This window comes from Pogoniulus pusillus, chromosome 25 (assembly GCF_015220805.1).
Source record: "Pogoniulus pusillus isolate bPogPus1 chromosome 25, bPogPus1.pri, whole genome shotgun sequence".
In the NCBI taxonomy this organism is placed as follows: Eukaryota; Metazoa; Chordata; class Aves; order Piciformes; family Lybiidae; genus Pogoniulus; species Pogoniulus pusillus.
The window spans coordinates 12,177,860-12,193,928 of NC_087288.1; the positions used below are offsets into that span (position 1 = coordinate 12,177,860).

Genomic DNA, 16,069 nt, shown 5'->3' on the forward strand with positions numbered 1-16,069 from the left:
CTTCACTCATAGGCTTGCTGAGATGTATAAAAACAAGAACACAGAACGTAGATAACACAGTCACTGTGTGTGTCTGGAGTGTCTCTACTTTTCTCCCTGGCTTGCTTTCTGTGTAACTAATCCTTCTTTCTAACCCCCCTTGGCCAATCCTCCAAACTCACCTTGCATGTAAGGCAAACCTGTGGGATAGGGTAGAGAAGGGTGGAAGGGTGGTTGGGAGCTCCTCCTGGGGACTCTGATTTCTGGGAGGGCTGCTGTGTTTCTGTATTACTTTTTTAACTTGTATATTTCTGTACGTGGCTGTGAATATTGTAAATATCTGCTTGTATATTGTGCTAAGCTATAAAGATAAAGCTTCATTCCTTAATTTCTAGCTGGGCTGAGTCTAGTCTGGGTGATTTCTTAAGAGTGGGGGGGCAGGGAACTCCCAAACTGTCACACTTCCTAAGTAACTTCATATATACTTGGTGCAATGCAATTACTCTGTGATGCTGAGTGGTGTTTTGTATTGTAAGCTGAATTCTCCAGTAAAACCTGCCAGATATATTTCCTAGGTTAATATTACTAATATTTCATCATATGTCCCTTCTTGGCCAGTTTTTAGTTTGTTCTAAGAACATGGACTTTCCTTTCTGTCACCAACCAAAAGAGTAAAATTTGAATATATGCTGTTTTCTTAGCATTTGCATTATTGAAAGCTTTGTATTTTAAATGTACTGTTATTGCAAGTCACAGAATGTGAGTTGTAAATTCCATAGAATAGTGGTTTGAAACGAGGAATAATTGCAAACCAAAGCGAGTTCATATTACACAGGTCCAAAGATAAGCAATAATAACATTTTTAAATGCATATTAGCTAAATGTAATCTCTTTTTATAACAACAGAGAGAGATGAGCGAGAATCTTTCTGGTGTAATCTGAAAAGTGACAAGAATAAATCTGTGTTAAGTAGATCCTTTAATCCTGATAGCCTTGACAGCCAGCGCAGCTGAAGAGAGTGGAGGGAATTACATGCCTGCTTCTGTTTCATCGCCACAAGCGTGCCTTGAGTGTGGCACCCAGCTGTACACCAGCCTCTGCTAAGGCTTTCTTGCAGCCCTAAATATTCATGCAAGGATCAGGTGACCAACTTGACTCGCTTCTGGTGGTCTGTCAATATCTGTAATGGACTTTTCCAACTGGTGAGGTGAATGCAAAGAGCAGAATCCTAGGTGATCATCTTTGAGCTTTCATAATGTTTGCTGTGGAATCTGTCCTACAATAAGTGTGCATTTGTTTGGGAGATAAGGACCAGAATAAATAGCTGGCTCACTAGTAATGTTATTACATTATGTGTTTTAAATGTAGAATGACAAAATTAGTAGCAAAATTGAGCTGGTGTTGTAGTAAACTTTCAGCTCTGTTGTGTCTTCAAAACCTCTCTGGTATCTGGTCCAGCAGCTAGAGATCCTGATCTGTGTTCTTTGATCATGCACAAGCTATTTTTCAGCTCATGTTAATGAACCTAAAAGCCATATTTTTGTAATCAAATGTGTTTTGAGGAGTTTATTTTGATCTATTTTAAAGCCTATGCAAGTAAAGACAGACTACAGGTATGTTTTATGCCACATTCTGGGAATGTGGAGACTGGAAAAAAAAGTCAGTATTAGATAAGGAGTGAAAGGAAAAGGAGGGGAAGAAAACCTAGAAGGGTAACTAGGGAAGCAAATGTCTGCAGTGTGACAGAAGACTGCACTTATGTTAAAGCCACCCGCAGGAGAGCAGTGTGTTTAGAGCAGTCCTTAGTTCTTCCAGTGTTGTCCCTTGCGACCTTGGTTGGATGATGAGAAGGGTGACTGATGGTTCACCATGTTCTTTTTTCCTGGTGACTTGCCTGTTGCCTGCCTCTGGGTTTGTGATTCCCCTTATGCTGACTTCTGCGGTGTTCCTTCGCTCTCTTATCTCAGGGCTTTGATGCATATGTTCTGAAGGTGGCCACCGTGACTTTGGGTGGCAGCAGATGGTAAACCTTCAGGCTGCCACCGGCTATACTGGTGTTAAGTTGGAAACTTAACGTTTGATGAAGAATCAGTAGTGCATATGAAAGGACTTTTTATGGCAGAAATATCTTTTAATTAAAATAAATTAGCATACTGAAACATTTGCTAATTTCACTGCATTTGAAGGATCCTAAAATTAACTGCTTTCTTAAAGCTAGACTATGGTTATTTACCAGACAATTAATTGTACCTCCTATATTGAATTGAATTTATTTTCCACTAAGCTGTTGGATGCACTGTAAATCAACTCTAAGAAGCTATTTTTTCTTTTTTAAGTAGCTGCTGTCAGCATCAGAATTAACCCCTGACTTAGAGGGAAAAAAAAGAAATAAACTGCAAGTGGGAGCCTCTCTTTGGCATCATGGAAGGGTGCTGCTGAGATGCTGTCCTGCAGTGTAGCTGCGTTCATTTGGGTTTTGGGATGTGCCCGAGAGCTCAAGTGCTTATACAAAGTAGGGTTGCCTGTGCTGCTGAAGGCATGTATTTACATTATATATTTATTTGTAGCAGTTGCTGTTTACCTGTCAGTGGTTTTGGCCACATTGAGGTGATTGTCAATGCAGAAAAATAGGGAGAGAACAAGCAAGCAGCAGTGCCTTAAAAGCTAGCATGATGTGTAGACCTTGACTCTGCTCATTTGTTAGTATTGCAAATGGGATTTTGCCTTGTTGCCTTTTGTGTCACAGTCTAGTTGCTCAGTGCCCAGGAATGCCCTGCTGTGCATTCTTCTCCCTGCTCTCTGAGACAGGATGCTGACTGCCAGAGCTGACAGCTTATTGTTAGGAGGTATTAAATATTACAAGTTACACAGTAGTCATCATCATCAGTGAAAACAGGTTCCATCAGCCTGTGTAAACGACAAGCAGCCTAGTCTGATGTGAGCATCTCTGTTATCTGCTTTGGAGAAGAACAGTGTTATGCATAGGGAATGCTATGTGGAATCCTCTTGTGTCCCATTGTGTCATTGAGATGGAGACTTTTCATTTTGCATTTTTAAAATAAATCCTAGAAAAAGAGTTACTGAAGCAATCCCTTTTGCAGTAGGAAAGAAGTGTGAAGGGGTGCAAACAGGAAAGACTTCTTGTACAGCAGTATTGCCTGTTAATAAGCATGTTGTGAAGAGAATAAGCTGGCATTTGGGTTGATGGCAGGCTTGCTGTTGTGTCATAGAATCAACCAGGTTGGAAGAGGCCTCCAAGATCAGGCAGTCCAACCTAGTACCCAGCCCTAGACAATCAACTACACCATGGCACTAAGTGCCTCATCCAGGCTTTTCTTCAACATCTCCAGGGATGGCAACTCCACCACCTCCCTGAGCAGCCCATTCCAATGCCAATCACTCTCTCTGACAACAACTTCCTCCTAACATCCAGCCTAGACCTCCCCTGCCACAACTTGAGGCTGCGTCCCCTTCTTCTGTTGCTGGTTGCCTGGCAGAAGAGACCAACCCCACCTGGCTACAGCCTCCCTTCAGGTAGTTGTAGACAGCAATGAGCTCTGCCCTGAGCCTCCTCTTCTGCAGGCTGCACACCCCCAGCTCTCTCAGCCTCTCCTCACAGGGCTGTGCTCCAGGCCCCTCAACAGCTTTGTCCTCCTGCAGCAGCCTGGTAACACATCTGAAAGCTGCTCTGGATAAAAAGTCAAGCAAATACACTTGTGACCATCTCTTTCCTGTTTTTATCCCTCCCTGAAATGTCAGGTTTCTGGTAGTGGTTTATTAATTGACATAGCTCTTTAATTATTTGGGGGAATCTGGTTAAACCATCTCTCTGTGATACACATGCAGGCTGCTTCCCAGTAAATCATTTTTTTGATTCGATGAGCCCACTTAAAATCTGCAGTCTGCCAAGGCCAGGTGGAGCATCAACAGGTGAATTTCCAAAGTCACTTTTATGGCTCTTGCTGGGCTTCTTAGAGCCCCTTTTGAGGTAAACAGCCTTGCAAAAAGATTGGTATTGAGTCAGCAAAGAAATTATTTTTCCATGAAATGCTGTGGAGCTGTAAAGAAGCAACACTGGGGCAAGGTATGATGCTGGATGAGAAGGAAAAGGAAAGAAGCTGGTTAAACTGGTTAGCTTTTCTAGGTAGGGAACCTTGAAGGCACACAAACATTGTTTTTATCACAGTTATAAAGTTGTAGCTGCTACTTTCATTTTGAAGTTGTAATACAACAACAGATGAAGCTGGTCCTAAAGGGACCTGTTGTCTGCTTTATTTGTGTTAGTGGTACTTGTTCCATGCGTCATCTTGCAGGGCCAGGGCTCAGTAGTCTGTTCTGTTGCACCATATGCTAATTCAGTGCTGATAAGCAAGTGTGAAAAATGAAAGGGAGGGATCCATTAATTGTATTTGTGCAATAAGGTATCCTATCAAAGGTAATTATTTCATGACAGTTTTAGTTATAGCAGTTGTTTTATCATGGAATAAAAGATGGCTTTAGGAGCCTTTTATTGGCAAGACAATTGTATCAAATTAGTACCAAATTAGATTTTTGTCTTTATAAAGGTGAGCAAACCCATGAGCAGTTTTTAAATTGGTGTCTTCTACTCTACAAATGAACAAATCCTGTTTGAGGGTTAAAGAAGCTATTATTCTGTCCTTTATGCTGACAGCTTCATTACTGATTGGTCTACTGTTGGTATTAAAAAAAAAATGTTTGGCTCCTTATGATCTTTGTGCATGCAACTATAATATTAATACAGACCACGAAACTGTTCATTAAGAAGTGACTTTAAATAAGGTTGATGCTTGTAAATCTGGAGGGATACAGATGTTAAATGCTGCCATTCCTTTTCATATACAGCCGTATGGCTAATAATTTCCAAGTGGCTAAAGCTCTTGTTAGCAAGAGTGCTGGTGTGTTAAGAATGGCCCTATAAATAACTTTAAGAACTGAAGTTGAAGGTGCTTCTTTTAAAGACTATTGTTAACTAAACATTATTGCCAAACAGATGGAAAGCATTCACCAGCCTGATGTTTTCAGGTCTAATTATATTATCGCCAGTCCTGTACGGCTCAGTTGAAGAGGTGTATCCAGAGGCCAATTTATAATCATTTAGCCAACACCTGTTTGGTAGATATTGACAGTCAAAGGGCACATTTAGAAAAAAAAATCACATATGTTCTCATCTTTATTGCTTCAATGTGAACAGTGTCTGTTTACAAACTTGAGAAAAGGAGGAGGAGAGTGACTGTAAACACATAATCACTTCTGAACTGCTTTTGTCATCTTTTGGCACATCTTGTAAAGTGGCTTTTGTTGCTATTTTGATTTTCTTCATTGTTTGATTTTTCTTCAGTTTGTTTTCATTTTCCACCTTTTGGTTAAGCAAGAATAACAAAGCCAGTTTTAAATTTGGTATTTATTCAGCTGATTTCTCCTATTTCTGCGAGGCCCAGGTAAGAGGCCTGAACGTGTGTTGGGTAAACTCAGTGGCCTCTCTCTACCATGCCCTTGACACGAATACTATCTGTCATTCCTTTGTCAAAAAATCTTAGTCACACCGTGTTGTCTTGACCATTTATTTATTTGTTTGTTTGCTAATTTAACCAAAAGATACAGAACACGCTTTGAAATTGGGTGCAACTGCATGGCTGCATCCCTGCTCCACACAGGAGGGACATAAGGGAGGCTGCTGTGTTGTTCTTCCTCCTATCACCTGATGAATCCAACGCTCTCTTTCTCCTGACCCATCATTTCTCTACAGGAAGTCTTTTCTGAAGCAAGCTGACTTCACTGTCTATTGTTTATTGGCTTGGAGTTGCTGCCTCAGGTCTATTGAAGTCCAAGTTTGGTAAAGCCAGTTGTTATTTGCAGTCTTTTAGGTGTTGATTTTGTAACTGTATGTGAATATTTATACTGGAAGTTTATGATGTCTATTGTACATAAACAGTGTGTGCACACTCCTGTTGCTAGAGGAGGGTTGGGCTTGTGCTTGTGCTGCTCCTGTGGCTGTCTTACACCTGGTGCTTTCCAAGTACATCTGTGATCTTGGAGTTTGAAAACCATTAATTGCTGATCTGGGTAATTTGAAGACAGAGGTGCAGAGGTTTCCAACTCCCTAAAGAAGCAGTTTCCTAAGTACATATACATGTTTTTGTCTTGTTTTCAACACAAACAAATGGAACTTGGAGGTGTTCATTATTTTAGTACTTGTCTCATTGCTGTGCTTTCAGTAGAGGGGATGAAAATGCTTTCAGTAGAGGGGCTGCAAATCAAATGGCAGTGGAGGAATGAGACAGCAGTTACTGTGCAGCTGATAATAGCCACTCTGCAAAAAAACCCAAACAGACAACCCCCAAATACTCAGACAACTCAGGCTCACAAAAAAACCTCTCTCTGCTAACCCACTGGCAGGCAATACATTTGACATGTAAGAAGCTGTACTGGGTTAACCCTCCTGGGGGAGTGATCTTGAACCTGACACCAGGTGGTCTTGACCCCTCCCCAGGGGTGGGTCTGAACACTAACAGGTGATGGTGGTTAGCCCACTCCCCCTTCCTAAGATCCATAAAAGCAAGGGGACTTTGTTTGTTGTGCTCTCTCCCCTGCCTTCCTGCTCAGCAGAAATCACCATCCTGTTCCTGGTTCTCTTTATTTCACCATGTGGCCATCACCCATGAGGTGGACAAAACCCATTGCCATCAAATCTGGTTGTATATTTACATATTTTGTATCTTGTTTCCCCTCCCCCCATATATTTGTAACTTCCCTACCTCATATACCTTTTATTTATTGTTAAACTTTTCTTCTTTTAACTTCCAAATCACAGTGAGATTATTTATTTGAGTCTGCATACCTTGCCTCTCTCTCCATCTAATTTCCTTTTCTTTTGGGAAAGAAGGGGGAAGAGGGAAGAGCATCCTATAAATGGTTATTGGTTCTATCAACTATATTTGAGTCTCTGGGAAATTTAAATTAGAACCGAGACGGAAGCCTGCTGGGGAAAAGTGCTGCAGTGGTAAGGCAGGTACAGTGAGGATTTAAATGTAGTAGTGTAGGAAGATAATACTATGTGAAGGCTACTTGTTGTGCTTCATTGTGTTGCTACCATTCCATTTCTATACCTTAGGTTCTGCTGGATTATTGCTGTAATGCTAAAGTACTGGTTATTTCTGAGACCAAGTTAGGATTCATTCTTTAAATTAGCTAACTGGGAATCGGGTGACATTGTGGTAGTTCTCTAGAGATTTGTATCCTCAAACTCATTTCTTTCCTAAAAAAACAAGTTGTCAAAGCATGCTACAGGGCTTACATTTATTATATTTTTTTAACATCATGGCTTATATCACTACCTTTGTGAGAGTATTTAGCATCAAATAACTGTTAACTTATTAATGTGAGTCTTAACTATTTCTCTGAATACTTTTCACTAGGTTTTGCTTATAATGGATACTCGAACACAGCAGACATTTATACTGAAGGTGAGTAAAGTCTTCTATTACTTCTCTGAATAGTGTGACCTCCTAAATTACCCCATCACAGAAAGATGAATTTGTATCTAATGTATGGAATTACTGCTGATATATGTATATTATGTTAAATATCTCTATGTGCTTTAGAATTCTTTGTGCTGGTATTCAGTTGCTTTCCTTTCTTTTCTCTGTAACATCTCTAGGGCTCAAATGTGCTGGTTTACTCACTTGAGTTGCTACTGGTGATTGAGGTGAACACCATAGCAGGCTTTGGTGAAAAAAAAATCACAGTTTCTGTGTGCTGCTTAAAACATCTGTAAAGCCCCAGTGGCTCAGGACATGTGCAGCCTGCTGATGAAGGTGAAAAATTTGCTTAGCCCAGGAATGTCCATTACACTTTATGTTTGGCCTTACCTTAACTGAAGAATATAACACTGGCCAAAGTGAATTCTGGATGAAATGTGGACAACTGGTCTTACTCAAAATTGCCTTCTTATGTTTTACATCAACAGACTTTGAAAACTGAGTTTAATGTTACTAAATGACAGAATTAATGAATAGCTAATTGGCCAGAATAAAAATTTTCACATTACTCTTTTGTGTTTCAGAAAGTGCTCAGATCAAGATCCCAATTTGCTTGAAGCATCTGTGCTGCTGAGAATTAGTTTAGTATGAGTATTGTTACTGTGGCCATTATTTTAGGCTCCCCTTGACACGTACTCTGCTGCTGATGGGAGGGAGGGCTGAAAACCTGTCCCCCAAACATGGAGCTCTAATTAGTTAACATTTGGTAACTTTGCTTCAGATCTGCCTTACAACCCTGCCTTAACTTTGTGCATCTGGCCCTTGAAATTACTTGTCTTAAGTACGTGCAGTGTACAGAAACTCTGTTTGTTCCTCAAATTTGTGACTACTGTGCGTTAGAGCCTCATTTTATCTACTGGCGGATAGGGTAACATTGAATTTCCCATTTAACTGCTTATGTTTATCAATATTGTAATAGGTCACACTATTGACTTATTTCCCCCCCCTCTCTCTTCCCTCTCTTTCTTTCTCCCACATCAATTTTTTCACTTCTGGCAACTTCATCTCTGTGCTACCTCCTGAAAATCATTACCTCTGGAGGAGACTAATCCTTCCCTTTCCTTTTTGTTGTGATGGCTGTTGTCTTTAGTAAAGTACAGTGGCGGTGGGAGGATTACCTACAAAGCTAAGGCATTCTTTTGTCTTTAGAACTTGAATTGGATGTTTTTAATAGTGTCTTTTGGTCACACACAAAAATAAAATTTTAAAAAAAGGTCACAGGGAAATAACTGAGTGTCATCCTGATGACTTAGTTCGAGAGAGATTCTAATAAAAACATTGACCCATGTAATTGATTTTAATGGCAGCTTTGTGCCATCTTCTGTTCTCTGGAAATGCGCCAGATGCCATCAGCACAGCCTCGGGGGACCGAGGGGCATAGAGCAGCAGATGAGTGGTTTCTCTGAAGCCCAGAGTAACTCGGATAGATTAGTTTGGTTGATAAACACAGAGCACAGCAGGCTCCAAAGGCAACTGAGGGTACAACTGACCTTTTTGTTCTCTGTCAGGGTCTAAGGAAAAGTAGTGAGTACAGCAGGAGCAGAACGACCATCATCCCCCGCTGCGTGCCCAACATGGTGTGTCTGCACAAGTACATCATCTCCGAGGAGTCTGTCTTTCTCGTGTTACAGCATGCAGAAGGTTTGTCACTCCTTTAAGTATATTGTTGGAAAGAGTCAAAGGTTTGAGTTTGAATCAATGGTACGTTTCGTTGTCGAATTACTCTCTTAGACAGCTAATTAAAATAGTTCTAGTGTTCTTAAGAGATGCCATGTAAGACACTTCACTCCTGTCCTCTGTCCCTCCCCCTTTTTGCAACTCATTCTGCAGTAGATGGCCTCAAATCCTGATGGGCTACTTGAATTGTAGCAATATTGAAAGCTTCCAACCGTTTATTTTCTACAAAAGAATGAGTGCATTGACTGCAACAACTATCAGCGGTGTTTACAGTCACCTCTTGGAGATTGTCTTTGGCTACTTACTGTAAACTTGACTAGTAAATCTTTTTAGCATCTTGTTAAAACGGCAGCTATTTACACCAGACTCTAATAACCCTCTGCTAAAGCACATCAACATTTACTTGGTTAATATATTGCAAAGCTATTCTGATCTGAAATTTTAAGAAAATAGCTAGTGGCATCACACAGGAGTTCAAAGCAGAACCACAGAGTTGTGCCTTCAAACTATTTATAACATTCCTGTTAAATGTACAGGGAACAGGTGGCACAAAATAATTACATTTTGATTTTTTTTTTCATCTAACACCTGGGTTTAAATATTCCCTAAATATAATTACCCATCTTTATTTAGAATGAGTGCAGAATATAAATTTGGGAGTTGCTACCAGTTCTCTCTTTAGGAAATGTTAATAATTCAGTCAGAGTGGCTAATGTGAAGGAACTAAGCTAACCGATAGAGAAGATAATTTTATTACATTGAATATTGTTTTATTTTCTTCCTAGTAACTTAGATTTGTGGCTTTTTTCAAGAATAACTTGTCACATGAGGCCAGTCAAAGTTAACTTTGTGGCATGAATGACTGTTTCTGCTACGTGTGACTTAAATCTTCCTGTGAGCAGTGATGCGTGAAGAAAGGCCTCGCGTTACAGTGCTGCCTGATGGTGATCCTGAGAGTTTAGTCCTGCTCTGTGCAGTGCTGCTTTTCTTGAGGTGTGTGCAATTGTGATGAATTATGCAAAGTTAATAATCTGCATTAGTTTTGATATCAAGGCAAAAATTATTAGTAACTATGAAGACTGTTTAGTAACATTAAATCTTGCCCAAAAAAACTTATTCATAAGGTTTGAAATGCATGGTTTGGAAATTTACACGCACAGGGAAGAGGCCAAACGAGAGCACTTATTTCTTACAGTGGCAAACACAAACAGTATACTGGAAGAGAAGGTTCTTGCAGTTAATTATACTGCTTAGCCACTAGATGGACACAGGAGCTCCTTTCTGCTTATGACACAAGGCAATTAGTGAATTACAAGAGGCTTTAATTGTTTACTCACAAAATATTATCAGACAGTACCCAAAGCACGTGGAGGGGTTGCTGTTGGTGGTCTCAAAGCTGTTAGAGGCTTTGGAGTTTCCCAGGCTCTTTTCTCAGGAAGCTGGGAGTCTATGGCATAGTCTGTGACCTGGTTCCTCTTGATTCCAAATTCAGCAGGAGCCTTGCAGAGAGACAGGCAGGATGTGATGCAATGTGCAGCCGTGGCACAATGTCAGGCTGGCTGTGCAGGCTGATCGCTTGCAGGCATTTAGAGCCTATTCCTGGTAAACTCGAGGCAGTGGAGCTCACAGGCAGTTTCAGGATGCAATGAGGCAGCAGCAGCACTGTGCTACCTGCTCATCCCTTTTTATCAATACAGCCTGAGACTAATGAGCCTTTGGACATAGATTAGCCAATCAGAGCGGCACTTTGCCAAGCTTGACCATATTAGGTGAAGTCAGGGCTTTTGTTTTCCTTTCCTGTGGTTGCACAGAGGGAGAGGGAGCAGGGGAACATGTCTGGACAAGCCAGAGTCCTTAGACTCAGTGGCTTCAGGTTCTGTGTCCTCTTTCCCACAGTTACTTCTCCCCACAGCAAAGGAGAGAGAGAAGAAAAACATCCCTGAGCAAACCAGGACGTGGATAAGCCCATTTTTGGCCTATCAGGCCTACCATAACAGCAATTCAGCAGAATAACTTAGAGACTCCCCTAAGCTCTTATCTCCATACATACAGCAGTGTGTTTTATTTGGAGAAATAATGAAAAAAAAACAACAAACCAACCACCTTACAAGCAAAGAAAAGCAACCATCTGCCTTTATCTTGCCCAAAGTATTAGAGACAGGATAAAATAATAATTTAAAAAGCCTGTTCTGAATATTTGTGCAATTTCTGCAGTCCTGTAGTTTTTCTCTTTGCTTCAGGAAGAGCATTCTTTCTCCAGACAGATGGAAAAATGGGTGAAGTAACAGTGGAACTTGGGCTGGGCAGCAGTGTTCAGATAGGGAGAACAAACATTTTAAAGAAGGCTTAATGTGGCCAATTGACAATGATAATCTTCTGGAATGCATGGTTTTATTGTGACAACAGTGGGGAAAATGGAGATGTTACATGATCAAAAGGTTGATGAAAAGCTGAATGTGAGCTGGCAGTGTGAGTGCAGCCCAGACAGCAAACGTGTGCTGGGCTGCAGCAAGAGCAGCGTGGCCAGCAGAGCAAGGGAGGGGATTCTGCCCCTTTGCTCTGCCCTCCTCAGACCCCACCTGGAGTCTTGTGTGCAGTTCTGGAGCCTCCAACACAAGAAGGACTTGGAACTGTCGGAGCCAGTCCAGAGGAGGCCACCAGGATGCTCAGAGGGCTGCAGCAGCTCTGCTCTGAGGACAGGCTACAAGAGTTGGGGCTCTGCAGCCTGCAGAAGAGAAGGCTTTGAGGAGACCTTCTAGTGGCCTTCCAGTATCCAAAGAGGACCTACAGGAAAGCTGGGGAGGGACTACTGACAAGGTCTTGTAATGATAAGATGAGAGGTAATGGGTTTAAAGTGGCAGCCTGGAGGTGTTCAAGGCCAGGCTAGATGAGGCCTTGAGCAACCTAGGCTAGTGGCCCATGGCAGCAGAGGCAGGACCTAGACGATCTTTAAGGTCGCTTTCAACACAAACCATTCTGTGATTAGATACTCAGAACTGGAGCGTGAGCTATTGGGTTCTCTTACAGACTTCTTATGGCCACAGCTGGAGGCTTCAAGGGTATCTCAAAAGCACAAAAGTCCATCAAGTTGTCTGGTAGCTTTGTTGGAAAGCACTTGGCAAATTCTAGTGTGGTAGAGAGCCAATCTGATGTTAATAAGGCCTCGCTGCTTCTTGGCGCTACTAACTCCAGGATTTTTAGAAACAGATGCTTCAAAAAAATAGGCTGGGGGGCTTCCATGGGACATCAAAGTTTAAGTGGCTGTTAGAAGCTGTCAAATCTCTTTAATCATAAACAGGCTGGAGTTCCCATCAATCTGGAGAGCACTCAAGAAACTTCATGGTGAAGAGGCTTGCTGCATGCAGGAATTGATAGACAGTAACACTGCAGTGCTCTGACTTCCAAAGAAGGGGATTTGTCATTGGGAAAGGAGATAGTGCTAGCTGGGAAAGTTTGACAGTAATGGGTCAGGCTATGATGATACAATTCTCAGCAAGTGACTTCTTCAGGACGCTGCATTGAAATAATAGTTTTGGGTCGAAGTGCAGCAGGAGAGGCTGAGGGAGCTGGGAGTGTGCAGCCTGCAGAAGAGGAGGCTCAGGGCAGACCTCATTGCTGTCTACAACTGCTTGAAGATTGTAGCCAGGTGGGGTTGGTCTCCTCTGCCAGACACCCAGCAAAAGAAGAAGGGGACAGAGTCTCAAGTTGTGGAAGGGGAGGTCTAGGCTGGATGTTAGGAGGAAGTTGTTGGCAGAGAGAGTGATTGGCATTGGAATGGGCTGCCCAGGTTGGTGGTGCAGTTGCTGTCCCTGGCAGTGTTCAAGAAAAGCCTGGCTGGGGCACTTAGTGCCATGGTCTAGTTGATTGGCTAGGGCTGGGTGCTACATTGGACTGGGTGAGCTTGGTCTCTTCCAACTTGGTTGATTCTATGATTCTAGACTAAAACATCAGTGAAGAGTATCTTTGATACCAGTATTGTCTTCAGATTCATTTGTTGAAGTAGGCACTTTGCCTAAACCACCAAATTTTGTTAGCAGAGGTTTGCAAGCAGCCATGTATATGTCAATCTGGTGTTTGTAACTACTGTCATCTTGGAGATTAGGTTGGCAGATTAGCTTCCAGTTGATGTGTATGCTGCAGTTCCGCTGTGGTTGGGCTGCTGTGAAACATAGTACCATGATAGTGCCTACACATCTGCTACCCTTTTGACCTACAAACTGTACAAGCATAATTATATGTAGTCATTGTATATTAACATGATGAAGTTTACCATTTGACATGTCTTTATTGAAATGGAGGGCAGCAATTTCAGGCCTCATGTGGTGTGTCCAGTTCAAGGCTCCACAGGTCAAGAAAGAAGGAAACTACTCAAGAGAGTCCAATGGAAGGCTGCAAAGATGATTAGGAGACAGGACCATCTATCTTACAAAGTCTTGTTAATTTCAGGACAAGGGGTAGTGGGATTAAACTGGCAGAGGGGAGATTCTAACTAGATGTTAGGAAGAAGTTCTTTGCAGTAAGGATGGTGAGACACTGGCATAGGTTGCCCAGGGAGGTTGTGGCTGCTCCCTTCCTGGAGGTGTTGAAGGCCAGGTTGGATGAGGCCCTTAGCAACCTGTTCTAGTGGGAGGTGTCCTTGCCCATGGCAGGGGGTTGGAACTGGATGATCCTTGGGGTCCCTTCCAACCTAAACCATTCTGTGAAAGGCTGAGAGACCTGGGGCTGTTTATCCTGGAGTAGAGAAGACTGTGTGGGGATCTTATCAGTGCTTATAAATGTCTAAAATTTTGGTATCAGGAGGATGGGGCTGGAATCTTCAGTGATGCCCACTGATTTGACAAGGGACAGTAAGCAGAAACTAGAGCATGAGCAGCTCCTCTTAGACACTTTGAGGATGGTGGAGCACTGGACTAGGGCTGCCCAGAGAAGCTGTCAAGTCTCCTCTAGAGGCTTTCAAGAAAAACCTGCCAGGACACTTTGCTCTGTGATTTGATCTAGGCAAACATGCCTTAGTAGGGCATTGGACTAGATGATCTCCAGAAGTCCCTTCCAGCCCTTACTGTTCTGTGACTCTAAGGTTGTCCTTTTTCCAGAAAGGAAGAATGTTAATTCACACAGAGTGCATGACTTACGATTAGTACTGCTGGCCATAAACAAATTCTTATGCAGTGATGCAGAGTTTGGCCTGGTTTTGGAGAATAATTCCAACAGATGTATTTCAGTACTCTGTTTTTCTTCCCTATCCATTCAGAATTATTTAGAAGCTTGGATTGTCCACTTAAGATTTGTTTGGGATTTCCTAAATACAGAGACTGCTGCATTCTCAGCTACTGATTCCTGCAGTTCTGCTGGAATTGAGATATACTGTCCTTTAGAGTAAACTCATGGACCAGGCTGGCAAAAGCCATTGATTTGTTTTGGAATGTATCTCCTTAGCCAGCCAGTCTTTCAGGATGTGAAGCACAAATAGTAGGTGTCTGAGTACTGGGAGAGGAATAGACCATGGCACTAAGTGCCCCATCCAGGCTTCTGTTGAACACCTCCAGGGACAGCAACTCCACCACCTCCCTGGGCAGCCCATTCCAGTGCCAGTCATTCTCTCTCTGAAGAACTTCCTCCTAATAGCTGTAGTATTTGTGACAACTTCTCTTTTGATATTTTGGTGTCAAGTACTATTACCAAAAAACTACAGAAAATGTTGAAAATAATACAAAGATACTCTGAAACTAACAAGATTCCTTATCCCAGCTTCATCACTTGGTCACTTTATACTGAAATGAACTATTGATTATTTTGGGAACTAACTATTTAGAGCCTGCCTCTAGAAGCAGAGGTGCTGGAAATGTGTTTAAGACAATTTTGAATAAGTAATTTTTATATTGGATAATTGCAGAAAAATGTAGAGCTTAGGGATTTTCATGTGCAAATAAAACCAGAAAGGGAGAGCTAGGCTTGGCATAGAGTCAGTTCATGGTGAAAGAAAATCATCTTGAGAACGAGTAATGTTAACCCTGAAGTTGTATTAAACAGAGGCCAACATTGTTGTATTGGCAGAGGCTGATGGGATGAGATTTAAAAAGGCTAAGTGCAGGGTTCTACACTTTGGCCGTAACAACCCCAAACAGTGCTACAGGCTGAGGACAGAGTGCCTGGAGAGAAGCCAGGCAGAAAGAGGCCTGGGAGGGCTAGTAGATAGTAGCTGAACATGAGCAGCAGTGTGCCCAGGTGGCCAGGAGAGCAAATGGTAGGAACAGTGTGGCCAGCAGGACAAGGGAGGTTATTATGCCTCTGTACTCAGCACTGCTCAGGCCACACCTTGAGTGCTGTGTCCAGTTCTGGGCTCCTCAATTCAAGAGAGATGTTGAGGTACTGGAAGGTGTCCACAGGAGGGCGCCAAAGCTGTTGAGGGGCCTGGAGCACAGCCCTGTGAGGAGAGGCTGAGGGAGCTGGGGGTGTGCAGCCTGCAGCAGAGGAGGCTCAGGGCAGAGCTCATTGCTGTCTAGAAATACCTGAAGGGAGTCTGTAGCCAGGTGGGGTTGGTCTCTTCTGCCAGGCAACCAGCAACAGAAGAAGGGGACACAGTCTGAAGTTGTGCCAGGGAAGGTCTAGGCTGGATGTTAGGAGGAAGCTTTTCCCAGAGAGAGTGATTGGCATTGGAATGGGCTGCCCAAGTTGGTGGTGGAGTCACCATCCCTGGAGGTGTTGAAGCAAAGCCTGGCTGAGGCACTTAGTGCCATGGTCTGGTTGATTGTCTAGGGCTGGGTGCTAGGTTGGCCTGGCTGATCTTGGAGGTCTCTTCCAACCTGGTTGACCTGGTAGTGAGAGGACTAGGGGGAATGGAGCAAAGCTGGAGG

At 42.6% G+C, this 16,069-nt stretch overlaps 1 protein-coding gene across 1 annotated transcript in view; it reads left to right on the top strand.

Annotated features, from left to right (window-relative positions):
- RPS6KC1 (ribosomal protein S6 kinase C1) overlaps positions 1–16,069 on the top strand; it is a 97,819-nt gene that overhangs the window by 58,824 nt on the left and 22,926 nt on the right. The window contains exons 10-11 of the mRNA XM_064164490.1: positions 7,416–7,463; positions 9,047–9,179. Coding sequence (XP_064020560.1) covers positions 7,416–7,463; positions 9,047–9,179 — 181 coding nt within the window. The remainder of the gene's footprint in view (positions 1–7,415; positions 7,464–9,046; positions 9,180–16,069) is intronic.